This window comes from Meriones unguiculatus, chromosome 15, assembly GCF_030254825.1.
Source record: "Meriones unguiculatus strain TT.TT164.6M chromosome 15, Bangor_MerUng_6.1, whole genome shotgun sequence".
Taxonomy (NCBI): Eukaryota; Metazoa; Chordata; class Mammalia; order Rodentia; family Muridae; genus Meriones; species Meriones unguiculatus.
Genome location: NC_083362.1, coordinates 1,173,892 through 1,189,901, shown reverse-complemented (window position 1 = coordinate 1,189,901; position 16,010 = coordinate 1,173,892). Strand labels below are relative to the sequence as shown.

The 16,010-nt window shown below is 61.9% G+C and overlaps 2 protein-coding genes across 4 annotated transcripts in view; both read left to right on the top strand.

Annotated features, from left to right (window-relative positions):
* On the top strand, nucleotides 1-2,431 carry Epo (erythropoietin). 3 transcript variants are annotated; one of them, XM_060367924.1, is made up of 4 exons: nucleotides 1-299; nucleotides 678-764; nucleotides 1,203-1,382; nucleotides 1,809-2,431. In XM_060367924.1, the coding sequence occupies exons 1-4, from the start codon at nucleotides 60-62 to the stop codon at nucleotides 1,959-1,961; spliced, it is 660 nt and encodes a 219-aa protein (XP_060223907.1). In that variant the 5' UTR covers nucleotides 1-59; the 3' UTR covers nucleotides 1,962-2,431. The 3 variants fall into 3 exon arrangements, with proteins under 3 accessions (XP_060223907.1, XP_021506382.1, XP_060223906.1); XM_021650707.2 differs by having other exon boundaries at nucleotides 1,806-2,431; XM_060367923.1 differs by having other exon boundaries at nucleotides 1,791-2,431.
* The window catches only part of Zan (zonadhesin), a 135,750-nt gene continuing 121,764 nt past the window's right edge, over nucleotides 2,025-16,010 (top strand). Inside the window, exons 1-10 of the mRNA XM_060368598.1 lie at nucleotides 2,025-2,086; nucleotides 2,220-2,570; nucleotides 2,801-2,905; nucleotides 10,816-10,949; nucleotides 11,038-11,306; nucleotides 11,576-11,663; nucleotides 12,390-12,542; nucleotides 12,604-12,736; nucleotides 13,082-13,253; nucleotides 13,489-14,389. Of these exons, the coding sequence (XP_060224581.1) occupies nucleotides 2,025-2,086; nucleotides 2,220-2,570; nucleotides 2,801-2,905; nucleotides 10,816-10,949; nucleotides 11,038-11,306; nucleotides 11,576-11,663; nucleotides 12,390-12,542; nucleotides 12,604-12,736; nucleotides 13,082-13,253; nucleotides 13,489-14,389 (2,368 nt within the window). The remainder of the gene's footprint in view (nucleotides 2,087-2,219; nucleotides 2,571-2,800; nucleotides 2,906-10,815; nucleotides 10,950-11,037; nucleotides 11,307-11,575; nucleotides 11,664-12,389; nucleotides 12,543-12,603; nucleotides 12,737-13,081; nucleotides 13,254-13,488; nucleotides 14,390-16,010) is intronic.

The following is a 16,010-nucleotide window of genomic DNA, read 5'->3' as shown; positions in this document are numbered from 1 at the left end:
TGAAGTTTGCCCGGAGTGGATGCCGGCGCCTGGGGGTGGGGCGCGCGGCGCCGGGATGAATGGAGGCCGCGCGGGCCGACCCGGAGCCGCGGGCAGCCGCGCCGGTGGGCGGCCCAGCCCGCCTCCCCCTCGCTCAGCCCGCCTTCCTTCCAGAAAGTCCCACCCTGCTGCCGCTGCTGCCGCTGCTGCTGCTGCTGCCGCTGGGCCGCCCGGCGCTCGGCGCTGCCCCGCGCCTCATCTGCGACAGCCGACTGCTGGAGAGGTACATCCTGGAGGCCAAGGAGGCCGAGAACGCCACGGTACGCTCCCCGCCCCAGCAGGGGCAGAAAGTGGGGGCCCGGCTCCTTCCTGCCTGACCCACCCTCAGCCCCCTCCCCAGAAGAATGGCAAAGCTGGCCGTGCCTAGTGTGCAAGAAGCCCTGGGTTCAGTTCCCGGCAACGCACGAGCCGTTTGTGGGGCACAAACCCACAACCCCAGTACTTGGAGGTGGGAGGATCCGAAATGAAAGGTGGCCCTCAGCTGCTTGTCAAGTCTGAGGCCATCCCCGGCCTTGTGAAACTGTCTGAACGAGTGCAGAAGGACAAGGCTGCTGGCCGCCCAAGCTGCCCAGGACACTTCACCAGGCTGCGTGTTTCCTGGAGATCTTGGGGTTGTCTGACCTGGGGTTGTCTTTCAGAACGGTTGTGCAGAAGGTCCCAGACTAAGTGAGAACATTACAGTCCCGGACACCAAAGTCAACTTCTACGTTTGGAAAAGAATGGAGGTGAGTTCCCCACCAGCAGCCGTGATAGTGGGGGAGAGAATGATATGGACAATGGCTGTCCATCCACCCACCATCCATCATCCTGCTATCCATCCATCATCCATCCATCCATCCATCCACCCACCATCCATCCTTCCATTCATCCATCCGTCCATCCGTCCATCCTGCTATCTATCCATCATCCATCCATCCATCCATCCACCCATCCATCCACCATCCATCCTTCCATTCATCCATCCGTCCATCCATCCATCCATCCATCCTTCTATCCGTCCATCCTTCTATCCATCCATCCATCCATCATCCATCCTTCCATCCATCATCCATCTATCATCTGTCCATCCATCAGCGTTACTGCGTGCTTTCTGCCCCTCCCACTTCGGTCTGAGGGTGTGTGACAGCCCGGGAGGCTGTTTCTAAGTCTGTGGCCTCCTGCAGGTGGAGGAGCAGGCTGCAGAAGTGTGGCAGGGCCTGTCCCTGCTGTCAGAGGCCGTGGTGCGGGGACAGGCCCTGCTGGCCAACTCCTCGCAGGCGCCGCAGCCCCTGCAGCTGCACGTGGACAGAGCGGTGAGCGGCCTGCGCAGCCTCGCTGCCCTGCTCCGAGTGCTGGGCGCCCAGGTGAGCAGGGGCAGCTGCGGCCTCGCCCATCTGCAGGGTGGGCTGGGGGCGGAGCCAGCAACATAGCTCAGACGCCCCAGGTTCGAATCCCGGGACCCGAGGGTGAGAGGCGAGGCTGACACCCGCTCTGGCTGCCTCCGCCCTCTGTCCACAGGCGGGAGAGCTGGCTCTTGTGCAGAGCGCACACGTGGGGGCCCACGGGATCTGGCATGTATTTCCTAGGCCCTGGCCACCTGCACTCATTCACACCCACTCGGCCAAATCAAAACAAGTGTGTGGAGAGCGGATGAAGACATGCCTCTGCCTCCACACCGAACACACCGTGAGCACGCACACATGCACACACAACACCGAGGCCCCGCTCCTCAGGCTCCACCGCCCTGTCCCTGGCCACTTTTTCACCTGCAGCCCTCCTCCCGACAGCAGGAAGCGGAGTCAGCCCCCGAGGCCAGCCCGCTGCCCCCGCTCCGAACGCTCTCTGCGGATTCTTTCTGCAAACTCTTCCGGGTCTACGCCAACTTCCTCCGGGGGAAGCTGAAGTTGTACGCGGGGGAGGCCTGCCGGAGAGCGGCCAGGTGAGCGCCGCCTGCTCGCCCTCGCTCGCCAGCGCCCACCGCCCCCAGCTCACCCTCCTCGCCAGCCATGGGCACGCAGCAGCAGCCGCGAAGCCCGGGGGCCGGGAACCTTCCAGGCGCCCTTCTGAGGTCAGAGGTGGCGCCTGAGGCAGGGCAGCTCTGGAGGATCAGCTGGCTGGCTCCCGTAGCCCAGGCTGGCCCACGTAGCCCGGGCTGGCCCCGACCACTCTGAACTCCGGATCTCCTGCTCCCGTTCCCCCAGGGCCGAGGTTACAGGCCCCTCCCCGTTGCGGGGTGCTGGAGATGTACGCTGGGCAAGCCCCGTGTCAAGGGACCTGCACCCCGGAGTGGCCCGGACTCAGGGACAGACACAGTTCACTCAGCTGCAGCCCCACCTCCCCGGGGTCGTCCTTGTAGCATCTAGGGACGCTACCTGGACCGGAGGATTTAGGGGGGCAGGGCACGACCCTCGGGGCTCGTGGGGCTCCCTGAGGGCACGAACCCCGCCCCCAACAGCGGAGGGCCCTGCAGTGCAGCCGTGCAGTGCAGCCGTGCAGCTGGGACGGCAGCTGAAGCACTCGAGGCCTTCTCGGGAGGAGGGGAGGGGTTTGAGGTCTGCGTCTTAGAACACCGCTGGCGACAGCTGAGACCACCACCTGGACTGCCCGCCGCCGGCCTGAGGTCCCCCCACCCCCAATCTGGTAGCAAGGCATCAGATCTGGGAAAGCAGAGGTGGCGGGGGCTGGGCCTACGTGCTGCCTTGCATGGCCTGTCTGACCTCCTGACCCCTCCGGGCTGGAGGCCACAATGCCTGCCCACGCCGGTCAATACGCTCCATTCAAGGCTGCCTCTCAGTGGGCAGCTGCCAGGCGACGGCCAGGTCGACCGCCCAGTGAGCCGGCCGCCACGGAGGGAGCGGCCAGCCCTGCGGCCAGCCCCGCTTAACAGGTCAGCGTGTGTTAACCGAGGAAACCCACAGCTCGCGCGCCTGCCTGGGACGAGGGAGCGCTGGCGGCTGTCCCCGGACAGTTTCCCTGCAGCTGGAAGGAGGGTCAACAGACGGAAGCCACAGCCAGGGGACAAGAGTGACGCCAGGGGCCGGACAGACGGCTCAGAGGTTAAGAGCACTGGCTGCTCTTCCAGAGGTCCTGAGTTCAGTTCCCAGCACCCACATGGCGGCTCACAGCCTTCTATGATGAGATCCTGTGCCCTCTTTTGATGAGCAGGCACACACGCAGGCAGAGTGCTGCACACACAATAAATAAACCTTTAAAAAGAGTGACCCCAGATGGTCCAAATTGTCCTTGGATTTCTTCCCCAGAGCAGCGCTGCCGGTGGCTGGGCTCAGGAGAGAGACCCGGCAGTCAGAGTCACGCACTGTGCCAGCACGGCAGGCCTGCCATTCCTCCAGTTTCAAAACAGGACATTGAGAGTCCAGCCTGAGAGCCTCTGCAGGAAGGAGCCGATGCAGACTGGTGTGCGTGTGTGTGTGTGCGTGTGCGTGTGCGTGTGTGTGTGTGTGTGTGTGTGCGTGCGTGCGTGCGTGTGTGTGTGTGTGTGTGTGTGTGTGTGTGTGCAATTAAACTGGGAAGAGTCAGCAAGGGGAGGACTCCAGGATTTGGAGGGAGGTGGGTGCAGCTCCGGGCGACAGTGCCCTCTTCAGGCAAGGCGGGGAACGGCCAGGGACCCTCCCCAGCGTTAGCCTTCCTGTGGTTTCCACACACTTTGTGGCCTCTGTCACCTCACCGTGATGGTGAAATATTTGAGCTGCTGGAGTTGGGATTCATGGACTTGGAGGGGCGGAGATTTTTGTCTGTTTGTTCGGTTTTTGAGAAAGGGGCTAAACCGCCGGGGCAGGCCTGTGCCTTAGGACTTTCCTGTCTGTTTTCCATGTGCTAGGGGCACAGGCCTGGGCCGCTGTATCTGGCTTAGTTCTGCTAATTTTTCCTTTAAAGGTTCATTTTTTTTTAAATTTTATATCTATTTTATTTTATTGTGTGTGTGTAGGCCAGAAGAGGGCCTGAAGTCCTGGAGCTGGACTTACAGGCGGGGGTGAGCTCCCAGTGTGAGTTCCCGGAGCTGACCTCTGGCCCCTCCCTAAGGGCAGCAGGTGCTTTTGACCATGGAGTTGACTCTCCAGCCCCGTTAGTCTTGTTAGTTTTTGAGACAGGGTCTCTCTGTGTAGCCCTGGCTGTCCTGGACTCGTTCTGTAGACCAGGCTGGCCTCGAACTCAGAGATCCACCTGCCTCCACCTCCCAAGCGCTGGGATCACAGGCGTGAGTGTCCCCTTGTGACAGCAGCCACAGGCAAGGGCGTGGAGGGAGAAAAGTGCGCTCTGCCTGCCTGCTCTCGCTCTTGCTGACATGTCTGCTTTCCGGTCACCGTGGCTGTCCTTTGCCAATGTTAGAACTTCCCCGGGATCCCGGTGTCGGGACACGGCCATCCTTGTGGACACAGGGCTAGGCTCCTGGTCCAGGGTGACACTGGAGTCAGGTGGAAAAGAGCAATTTCTAGGTGCTGACGTATTGATTCCTTTACGGGTTTACCTAAAGCATGCTCTACCGTCCGCTTGCCCAGAGCGGCTGCACCCACTGCTAGGAACAGCAGGACCTGGGGGACAGCGCAGCCTGGGGGACAGCAGGACCTGGGGGACAGCACAGCCTGGGGGACAGCACAGCCTGGGGGACAGCAGGACCTGGGGGGCAGCAGGACCTGGGGGACAGCAGGACCTGGGGGACAGCAGGACCTGGGGGACAGCACAGCCTGGGGGCAGTGCAGCCTGGGGGGCAGCGCAGCCTGGGGGACAGCAGGACCTGGGGGACAGCACAGCCTGGGGGCAGCGCAGCCTGGGGGACAGCAGGACCTGGGGGACAGCAGGACCTGGGGGACAGCACAGCCTGGGGGACAGCACAGCCTGGGGGACAGCAGGACCTGGGGACAGCGGATACAGCTGCCCTTAACCTGCTCGCCCCGCCCACGCCTCCCACCCCGCCTTGCGGCTTCAGTCTGTAAGATGGGAGGACCTGGACCAGGACGGAGGCCTGTCCGGGGCTGGCCCAGCTTGGCTCCACTCTTGCGGGTCGGACGCTTACTCCAGAAACATTACTGAGAAGAGAGAGGACCTCACCCCGGAACCCATCAATAAATGTCTGTGCGCACGGACCTGTGTGTGTGCATGTGTATGCGTGCATGTATGTGTGTATGTATGTGTGTGCATGTGTGTGTGTATGTATGTGTGTGCATGTGTGTGTATATGTGCAAATGTATAGGTGTGTATGTATGTGTGTGTATGTATGTATGTGTATACACGTGTGTATGTATACATATGTGTAGGTGTGTTTGTGTATGTGTGTGTCCATTCTACCGGGTCCGTTCCTTTTGAACACTGACTGAAACAAGCCCGGGCTCTCCAGCTTCCCCTGAGACAGCCAAAAGACGTCCTGGTGGAGCAGAGCAGCTGGCAGAGGGCTTGCCGGGCTGAGGCCTGAGGCTGAGCCTCCAGGACCCCGTAGGAAGATGGTTGTGGCGGTGCATGCCTGTAACCCCAGTGACGGGAAGTGGAGACAGGCGGATGCCCCTGCTCACTGTCCCGCTGGCCCAGACTCGGAGAACCCCAGTGAGACCTGCTTCAAACAAAGGTGGAGATCCCTGAGAAACGGCACCTGAGGTTCCTCAGACCTACACAGACACACAGACACACACACAGACACAGACACACACACAGACACACACACACAGACACACACACAGACACAGACACAGACACAGACACAGACATAGACACATACAGACACACAGACACACACACAGACACAGACACACAGACACACACAGACACAGACACACAGACACACACACAGACACAGACATAGACACATACAGACACACACGCACAGACACACACACAGACACAGACATAGACACATACAGACACACACGCACAGACACAGACACACAGACACACACACAGACACAGACATAGACACATACAGACACACACACACAGACACAGACACACAGATACACAGACACACACACAGACACAGACACACAGACACACACACAGACACAGACATAGACCAATACAGACACACACACACAGACACAGACACATAGACACACACAGACACACACACAGAGACACAGAGACACACAAACACAGACACACACACAGAGACACACAGACACACATACACAGATACACAAACACACACAGAGACACACAGACATACACACAGACACGTGCACAGACACACACAGAGACACACAGACACACAGACACAGACAGGGGGAGAGAGAGGGAGAGAGAGAGGTGCAAAAGCAAAGCCTAACAGGAAAAGCCGTGTTTTTGTGGAGGAGAGGTCTCGCTCAGGTGCCAACGTTGGCCTGACTTGAAGTCCCTCTGCCTCCGCCACCCGAGGGACGGGCAGACAGGCAGGCGGTGCTGTTGGGCCTGGCCAGGGCTTCGTTCGTTGGTTTGGTTGTTTTTGTGAGCACAGGCGCATGTGGGCATGAGTGTCCGGCTGGGGCCCGCCTGGGTTACACAGGGAGACCCTATTTAAAAACAAAGCACTCTGGACGGGTGGCCACGCCTGTGGGCCCCGCACCAGACTGGGAAGACTGCTCAGCGGCAGGGGCCTGCCCGGAAGCCAGACAACTGGGACCCCCATGGTGGAGACCCCTGGGACCCCCATGGTGGAGACCCTGGGACCCCATGGTGGAGACCTGGCTCCCGCAATTGTCCTCCACCATCCACAAGCACGCCATGTCTGTGTGCGTGTGCGAGCGTGTGTGCGTGAATGTGTTCATTGACACACACAAATAAATGTAAGTTAAAAATCATGTATGCACAGTCGAAACTTTGCCCTATCCAGCAAAGCCCACCTTGCTGTGACTGTAACGGTCAGCAGCGTCCTGCCCAACCACGACGCTCGTCTGAACCTCTGGTCAGCTGACACATTAGGTCTCTCTCTTTCCTCTCTCTCTCTCTTTCTTGTGTTTTGTTTTTGAGGCAGGGTTTCTCCACGCAGCCCTGGCTATCTCGGAACTTGCTCTGTGGACCAGGCTGGCCTTGAACACTTGTAGATCCACTGCCCCTGCCTCCCGAGTGCTGGGATGCACAAATGTGCCTGGTCACGGTAGGTTTTCATTTTGTTTCACGTTAAAGTTTCAGCCAGGCTTGATTCTCCTTGATGGAACACACACACACACACACACACACTCACACACTCACACACACTCACACACACACTCACACACACACACAACACACACACACAACACACACACACTCACACACACACTCACACACACAACACACACACACTCATACACACACTCACACACTCACACACACTCACACACACACACACATTCACACTCACACACTCACACACACTCACACACACATACACTCTCACACACACTCACACACACTCACACACACACACTCACACTCACACTCACACTCACACACACACTCATACACACACTCACACACTCACACACACTCACACACACACACACATTCACACTCACACACTCACACACACTCACACACACATACACTCTCACACACACTCACACACACATACACTCTCACACACACTCACACACACTCTCTCACACACACTCACACACACACACTCACACTCACACTCACACACACTCACACACACTCACACACACTCTCTCACACACACTCACACACACACACATTCACACTCACACACTCACACACACTCACACACACAACACACACACACTCATACACACACTCACACACTCACACACACTCACACACACACACACATTCACACTCACACACTCACACACACTCACACACACATACACTCTCACACACACTCACACACACTCACACACACTCACACACACACACACACACTCACACTCACACACACCCTTTCAAATGCTCCAGGGCAGCTGGCATCTCTTCCTCCGTGCAGCCCCTCAAGCCTCTGCCCCGCGTTTCCAGCCGTTCACCCCCCAGCAGCAGCTGCCGGGCTCCAGTTGTAGAATGTTGGGTCTGAGTGGTTTTCCGTCAGAGTTCTGCAGCTAGTGTTCTGCCGCACTTAGAATCCACGGGGGCTACCAAGGAGACGGAGGCCATGAGGGCCCCTGGTCCTTAGTGTACGACCCTTCCCCGCTACCTGAAGAGGTTCCCGACCTCCTCTCCGCCCCGCCCCTCTGAGATTTGCGCGGTTTCTGCGGCTCTCTGAACCCTGCGGCTGGCTGAATCCACACACTAGGCTCCTTTCCGCCTAGAGATCCGAGTGCTTCAGTTCTGGGAAGTTCTCTTGTCCTTTCTTAGCCGATACCATGGTCATAATCCAGCATTTGGAGGCAGGAGGAGCTGAAGTTCAGGGCTAGCCTTGCCTACGTCATGAACCTGAGGCCAGCCTGGGCTCTGTGAGACCCTCCCTTTCCCACCCTTTTCCTCTGTTGCTGCTCTTTGGACCTCTTTAGGCGTCCTGGCTTGGCGTCTGCCTCCCTGTTGTTCTTTCCCCTCTACTTCTGTCTGTCGCTCTTCCATCGGGTTTTCGGTTTCCACTCCAGCAACTTTCCGTTCCCGGGGACTTCTCCAATCCTGCGATTTTTTTTTTTTAATGGCCTCCTCAGACGGGTGACGAGAAGGAGGGCCGGGTGTTGACAAGGCGGCCCGGGGCCCTCACTGTGACCCTCCCCTCACCCTGAGGGCTACCTCCAAGGTCCCCTATGGCTCCTCCAGTTTGGACACTGCTGCTGCTGGTGGGGGCTGCCTGGGGCCAGAACCAAGTGCCTGCCCCTGTGTGGTAAGCTGGGCTGGGGCGGCGTCGAGGGGGCAGGGGAGGTTAGTGACAAAGAGGCCTAGCGGAGCATGAGCGTGCAGGCCTGCCCTCCGAGCAGAGGCAGGGGGGTAGGGGTTCAAGGCCAGCCTCCCCAAATAACAAACTAAAAGGCAAAGGGTGAGGGATGTAACCACTCCGTAGAGGGTTGGCCTGGCATCCACAAAGTCCCGAGTTCAAACCCCAGCACCATCTAACCTTGGTCTGGTGGCTGAGGCTGCACTGCCAGCACGTGGCCAGGCAGGAGGGTCAGGAGTTCAAGGGCATCTTTGGTTATATGCCACCTTCCAGGCAGGCATATTACCAAAGATTATTACAGGGGACCCCGTCCCAAAAATCGAAAGAGGGAGACTGGGGAGGAAGGTGAGGAGGTCCAGGGATGAACGGAGCAGGATGGGGCAGAGCTCCGCGTTTCCAGGACCGAAACGGAGGTGATGCTCCAGGCCGAGTTCACACTCTCCAAAACCCCAGCGTGGGCCAAGCTGATGGGCCAGAGCTCAAGTAGCGGGAGCAAGAAATGAGGGTGGTTTAGGGCCCTTGGATGTGGGTGCGGGGCTTTGGACAAGCAGCAGCTGAATTATGGGAAATTACGACCCACGATGATTGAAGAGGAAGAGGCTTCTTTATGGAGATTTTAGCAGGGAGGAGGACTGGGCGTGGCAGTGATCTCGGTACTCAGGAGGCGGAGGCAGGAGAGTCACCAGCCTCCTTAGAGCCATCCTTGGGTACTGAGGGAGTTTGAGGCTAGCCTGGGTTACATGAAAAGCCACCCCCCCCCAAAAAAAAAAGAGGAAAGGAAGAGAAAGTAAACAATACAACATAATCATAGTCTTATGATAATTTTAATAATAGCAAAGGTAGTGGGCTGTGGTGGCCACGCCCGTGATCCCAGAACCCGGGGAGGCAGGGGCAGGCGATCTCTGTGAGTTCGAGGCCAGCCTGGTCTAAAAGTAAATTCTATAGCCGGGGCTATAATGAGAAACCCTTTCTCAGGAAAACCAACACCAAAGTAATAAATCAATAAATAAATAATGACAAAGATCTTTTCTCTTCCTCCAAACTGATCCCAAGGAGACGGAACTCTCCATACCGGAAGCCGATGGTGCGCACTTCGAGGGAGAGTTGTGAGTTGGACCTGGGCACACAGGCCTCCTTTCCCTCCCTGGGATCTGTGTTCTGAGCACGAACCCCAGGCCCCCGGCCAGGGTTTGTCGTCAGGGCGAGCAAGCACCGGCGTGGGGCAAACGTGCAAAGGGCAGCTCCCACAGTCACGGCGGAGGGAATGGCGGGGACACAGCCCCCCGAGACTCCCGTGCAGTTAGGAACGGGCGTGGGGTATGGCGGCCCGCGCTTGTCACCCCTGCATGGGACCCCAAGTTCAGAGCTAGCCTGGGCTACAAGACCTCGTCTCAAAAGGACAAGACGGTTAGGCTAGGAATTGTGGTGCACAGCACAGTCCTGGCTCTCGGGAGGCCGATGCAGGGGTTCGAGGCCAGCTTGGGCTGCAGGAGAACACGAAGAAGGGGGTGCTGGGAGAAAACGCGGGGCGAGGGGCTTGCTGCACTAGCATGTGGGAAGCTGCGGCAGCTCAGCCGGAATCTGCAGGGGCAGAGGCAGAGGCAGGAGGATCCCCTGTGCAGCCGCGTGGCTGACCTGTGAGCCCCGGTCCGGGGAGACCCTGTCTCAAAGCCTAAGGGGGAGGGATTGAGGGAGATGTTGCTCGCTCGCGCACACACCGGGTAACCGGAACACTGGGGGCCGCAGGGAGACGCAGGCGCCGGGACACGCCCGCCTGTCTCAATCAGCCCAGACCCCGTTTTGCGCCCCCAGCTTTGCCGTCCACTCCGGCTCTGCGCTGTCCTGCTCTGCTCTGGATGTGAACTCCTGGCCCCTGTGCTGGGCTGACCCGTCCCGTGGGGGGGGGGGGTGCTCTGTGGCCTGGCCCCTGCCCTTCGCCCTCTGCCCTCGCTGAGGCCTCACTGAAGCTCTTTCCCCCCAGCCATGCTCTCCAGGTGTGACTTTGAGGACAACGTGAGGCCTTTGTGTGACTGGTCTCAGATGTCTGGGGACGACGGGGACTGGGTTCGAACCAGTGGGCACTCCTTCACCGGCACGTCGGGCCCCCTGGGGGGGTACCCCAATGGAGGCAAGGGGCCTGCAGGAGGGCTGTGGGGGGAGGGGAGGGCCTCCGCGGCCGGCAGGGCCTCAGCGCTGCCGTCTGTCCGTCCCCACAGAGGGCTACTACCTGCACATGGATGCCAACACCTTCCCCCAGGGCGGCGTGGTGCGCCTGCGCAGCCCCGACATATGGGAGCAGGGCCCCCTCTGTGTCCACTTCGCCTTCCACATGTTCGGGCTCTCGTGGGGCGCCCAGCTCAGGCTGCTTCTGTTCCAGGGCCGGGCGCACCGGCCCTCCCTGCTCTGGAAGCACGTGAACACGCAGAGCGCCTCGTGGGTGCCCACCACTGTCACTGTGCCCGCCGACAGGGACATTCCGAGCTGGGTGAGCTGCCGGCCGGCCGGCTGGGGGAGGGTGGGCGCGGCGGGCGGCAGCGTGGGCTGCTTTTGCGTGGGCCTGGGGACCTAAGTTCTGGCTCCAGGACCCACGCGGTCGAGGCCCAGTGCCAACTCCCAACAGTTGTCCTCCGACAGTCTCGGCTGTGGCTGCCATACACGAATGCCATTTTTAAAGAGAGAGCACCTAGATTCAGGGCCAAGCCAGCAGCCACAGAGGGGCCCGCAGGCTCAGAGTCCCTGTCCCTGATTCCACAGCTGGTGTTTGAGGGCATCAGGGGGAACACCGAGTACCTGGACATCTCTCTGGACGGACTCTCTATCCAGCGGGGCACCTGCAATCACAGTGAGTTCCCGCCTCCTACACGACCCCTCTGCTGACCCCAAGCCACAGTAGGGGACTCCAGGCAGGTGTCCTACCACTGAGCCACACCCCAGCCCCTCACTGGGGGACTCTAGGCAGGGGCTCTACCACTGAGCCACACCCCAGCCCCTCACTGGGGGATTCTAGGCAGGTGACCACCGAGCCACACCCAGCCCCTCACTGGGGGACTCTAGGCAGGGGCTCTACATTGAGCCACACCCCAGCCCCTCACTGGGGGACTCTAGGCAGGTGACCACTGAGCCACACCCAGCCCCTCACTGGGGGACTCTAGGCAGGGGCTCTACCACTGAGCCACACCCCAGCCCCTCATTGGGGGACTCTAGGCAGGGGCTCTACCACTGAGCCACACCCCAGCCCCTCACTGGGGGACTCTAGGCAGGGGCTCTACCACTGAGCCACACCCCAGCCCCTCACTGGGGGATTCTAGGCAGGTGACCACTGAGCCACAGCCCAGCCCCTCACTGGGGGACTCTAGGCAGGGGCTCTACCACTGAGCCACACCCCAGCCCCTCACTGGGAGATTCTAGGCAGGGGCTCTACCACTGAGCCACACCCCAGCCCCTCACTGGGGGATTCTAGGCAGAGGCTCTACCACTGAGCCACACCCCAGCCCCTCACTGGGGAACTCTAGGCAGGGGCTCCACCACTGAGCCACACCCAGCTGCATCTCCTTTCCTCCCCCTTCAGTCTGCATGTCTCAGATGTGCACCTTTGATATTGTCAATGATCTCTGCGGCTGGAGCTGGGTCCCCACGGCCACTGGGGCTAAGTGGACCCAGAGGAGAGGACCGTCGGGGATGCCGGGTGTGGGGCCTGATGACGACTTCTCCAGCCCTGGCAGTGAGTACTGTTCATCCCCATTCATCTCTGTATCGCTCCAGTGGCATCCGAGGCCTTTCAGCTCGGGGATCCTTGGAAAGGAGCGTGCTTTCCAGGGTTCTCCAGCTCCTGCCCGGCCACAAGGGCTGCCAGGCGGACCTGGCACCACCTGCCCCTCACCTTTCCTCGGCGTCTCTCCTGCTGGCGTTTCCTGAGTAAGCCACCTTGCACAGCGTCCCAGAAACTCGAGAATAAGTGTGTAAGCCCAGCCAGGAGCCAAGTCCAGTGTGTAAGCCTGTAACCCCCGCCCTTAGGAGGCGGAGGCAGGAGGATGGCGTGAGGCTCAAGAACTGCCCAGGCTACTTAGTGGGCTCAAGTGCAGCCTGGGCTGGACCCTGTTTCAGAAACAAAGTATCACGGTCAGGGAGAAAGTAGCACACGGCCCTGAGGTTCCATTCTCCCGGGAGGCTGAGGCCGGAGCAGCAGGGGGACGGTTGGCCCTCCGCGCTCCTGGACTCCGCCTGGCTTGCCCTGCCCCCCTCCACCGTCCTGGCGTCCAGCAAGCTGTGCAGGGCCAGCACCAAGTGGTCCGTGTCCCTGCGCCCGGAGAGTTCTTCCGCCCTCTCCTCTGTGTGGCGGCCGGCTGTGTGCCCGCAGCGCTCCTCCCGCCTCCGACTCTCCGCGGGCCCCTTCCTGCCCTCCTCCTGGCCTCTCCGCCCCTCTGAGCTCACGGTTTGCAGAAATCCACGGGGCTGGCGTGAGTGCGCATGCCTCCTCCGGGGCCCCTGCCGGCACCGCTCGGGGATGCGCCGCTGTGTGACCCCGGGTCTGTGCCGCCCGGTGCCAGGCTGCTGTGTGGCCCGGGTCTGTGCCGCCCGGTGCCAGGCTGCGCGCTGTGTGGCCCCGGGTCTGTGCAGCCCGGTGCCAGGCTGCTGTGTGACCCCGGGTCTGTGCCGCCCGGTGCCAGGCTGCGGTGTGGCCCCGGGTCTGTGCCGCCCGGTGCCAGGCTGCGCGCTGTGTGGCCGGGTCTGTGCCGCCCGGTGCCAGGCTGCGCGCTGTGTGGCCCGGGTCTGTGCCGCCCGGTGCCAGGCTGCGCGCTGTGTGGCCGGGTCTGTGCCGCCCGGTGCCAGGCTGCGCGCTGTGTGGCCCGGGTCTGTGCCGCCCGGTGCCAGGCTGCGCGCTGTGTGGCCCGGGTCTGTGCCGCCCGGTGCCAGGCTGCTACGGCGCCCCCTCCCACGCGCGGCTCTCTCCCCGGGGCCTCACTGCCCTCTCTCTCGCAGCCGGCTACTACATGCTGCTGGACCCCACGAACGCCAGGCCGGGGCAGAAGGCCGTGCTGCTGAGCCCCCTGAGCCAGTCCAGCGGCTGCCTCACCCTGTCCTTCCACTACATCCTGCGCGGCCACTCGCCCGGGGACGGCCTCTACGTCTACGCCACGTTCCTGGGTGAGCGGCGGGGCCTGCCGGGGAAGCAGCACCGGGCTCCGCGGGGCCTGCCGGGGACCCGCCGTCGGAGCCCCCGGAGGGCGCGGTCTCGCGGGGGCGCAGGCAGTGGGGCTCCCGGACTCCGGCCCCCGCGCGCTCCGCGCCCCCGCGAGCGGGAGAGAGCGAGAGGACGCGCACGCACGGGTGCGCCGGAGTCCGGGAGGACCGTCGCGGGCGGGAGGACTCCCTCGCTCGCTCGCCGGCCTCCCGCCAACCTCCCGGTCGCCCCCGCAGGCAACATCCGGAAGCACACCCTCTTCTCGGGGCACCACCGGCAGCACTGGCAGCCCGTGTCCGTCAACTACACGGGGCAGGGCCAGGTCCAGGTGCGCCAGCGAGGCCCTCCCCGCCGTCGCCCCTCGGCCGGGCGCTGCCGGCTGTGGGGTGTGGGGTGTGGGGTGTGGTGTGGTGTGGGGTGGTGTGTGGTGTGGTGTGGGGTGTGGTGTGGTGTGTGGTGTGTGGTGTGGGGTGGGGTGTGGGGTGTGGGGTGGGGTGGGGTGTGGGGTGTGGGGTGGGGTGGTGTGGGGTGTGGTGTGGGGTGTGGTGTGGGGTGGTGTGGGGTGTGGGGGGTGGGGTGTGGTGTGGGGTGTGGGGTGGGGTGTGGTGTGGGGTGGTGTGGGGTGTGGGGGGTGGGGGGTGGTGTGGTGTGGTGTGGTGTGGTGTGTGGTGTGGTGTGGGGTGTGGGGTGGTGTGGTGTGGGGTGGTGTGTGGTGTGGTGTGGGGTGTGGTGTGATGTGTGGGGTGTGTGGTGTGGGGTGGGGTGGTGTGTGGTGTGGGGTGTGAGGTGGGGTGTGGGGTGTGGGGTGGTGTAGGGTGTGTGGTGTGGTGTGTGGTGTGGTGTGTGGTGTGGTGTGTGGTGTGGGGTGTGGTGTGGGGTGGGGTGTGGGGGGTGGGGGGTGGGGTGTGGGGTGGGGTGGTGTGGGGTGTGGTGTGGGGTGATGTGGTGTGGGGTGGTGTGGGGTGGTGTGGGGTGTGAGGTGGGGTGTGGGGTGTGGGGTGGTGTAGGGTGTGTGGTGTGGTGTGTGGTGTGGGGTGGGGTGTGGGGTGTGGTGTGGGGTGGGGTGTGGGGTGTGGTGTGGGGTGTGGGGTGGGGTGTGGTGTGGGGTGGTGTGGGGGGTGGGGGGTGGGGGGTGGTGTGGGGTGGGGTGGTGTGTGGTGTGGTGTGGGGTGTGGTGTGGTGTGGTGTGGTGTGTGGTGTGGTGTGGGGTGTGGTGTGATGTGGTGTGGTGTGTGGTGTGGTGTGGGGTGTGGTGTGATGTGGTGTGGGGTGTGTGGTGTGGGGTGGGGGTGGTGTGTGGTGTGGGGTGTGAGGTGGGGTGTGGGGTGTGGGGTGGTGTAGGGTGTGTGGTGTGGTGTGGTGTGGGGTGTGGTGTGGTGTGTGGGGTGGGGTGTGGGGTGTGGTGTGGGGTGGGGTGTGGGGGGTGGGGTGTGGGGTGGGGTGGTGTGGGGTGTGGTGTGGGGTGGTGTGGGGTGTGGGGTGTGGGGTGGGGTGTGGTGTGGGGTGGTGTGGGGTGTGGGGTGGTGTGGTGTGGGGTGGTGTGTGGTGTGGTGTGGGGTGATGTGGTGTGGGGTGGTGTGGGGTGGTGTGGGGTGTGGTGTGGGGTGTGAGGTGGGGTGTGTGGTGTGGGGTGGTGTAGGGTGTGTGGTGTGGTGTGGTGTGTGGTGTGGGGTGGGGTGTGGGGTGTGGTGTGGGGTGGGGTGTGGGGTGTGTGGTGTGGGGTGGTGTGGGGTGTGGGGGGTGGGGGGTGGGGTGGTGTGTGGTGTGGTGTAGGGTGTGGGGTGTGGTGTGGGGTGGTGTGGGGTGGGGGGGGTGTGGTGTGGTGTGGTGTGTGGTGTGGGGTGTGGTGTGGGGTGGTGTGGGGTGGGGTGGGTGTGGTGTGGTGTGGTGTGTGGTGTGGGGTGTGGGGTGGGGTGTGGGGTGTGTGGTGTGGGGTGGTGTGGGGTGTGGGGTGGGGTGGTGTGTGGTGTGGTGTAGGGTGTGGGGTGTGGGGTGGTGTGGGGTGTG

Coding starts and splice junctions, on each gene's coding strand:
- Epo (XM_060367923.1), top strand. CDS start 60: ATGGAGGCCGCGCGGGCCGACCCGGAGCCGCGGGCAGCCGCGCCGGTG. Junction 300..677: donor AGGAGGCCGAGAACGCCACG/GTACGCTCCCCG, acceptor GTTGTCTTTCAG/AACGGTTGTGCAGAAGGTCC. Junction 1,383..1,790: donor TCCGAGTGCTGGGCGCCCAG/GTGAGCAGGGGC, acceptor TTTCACCTGCAG/CCCTCCTCCCGACAGCAGGA.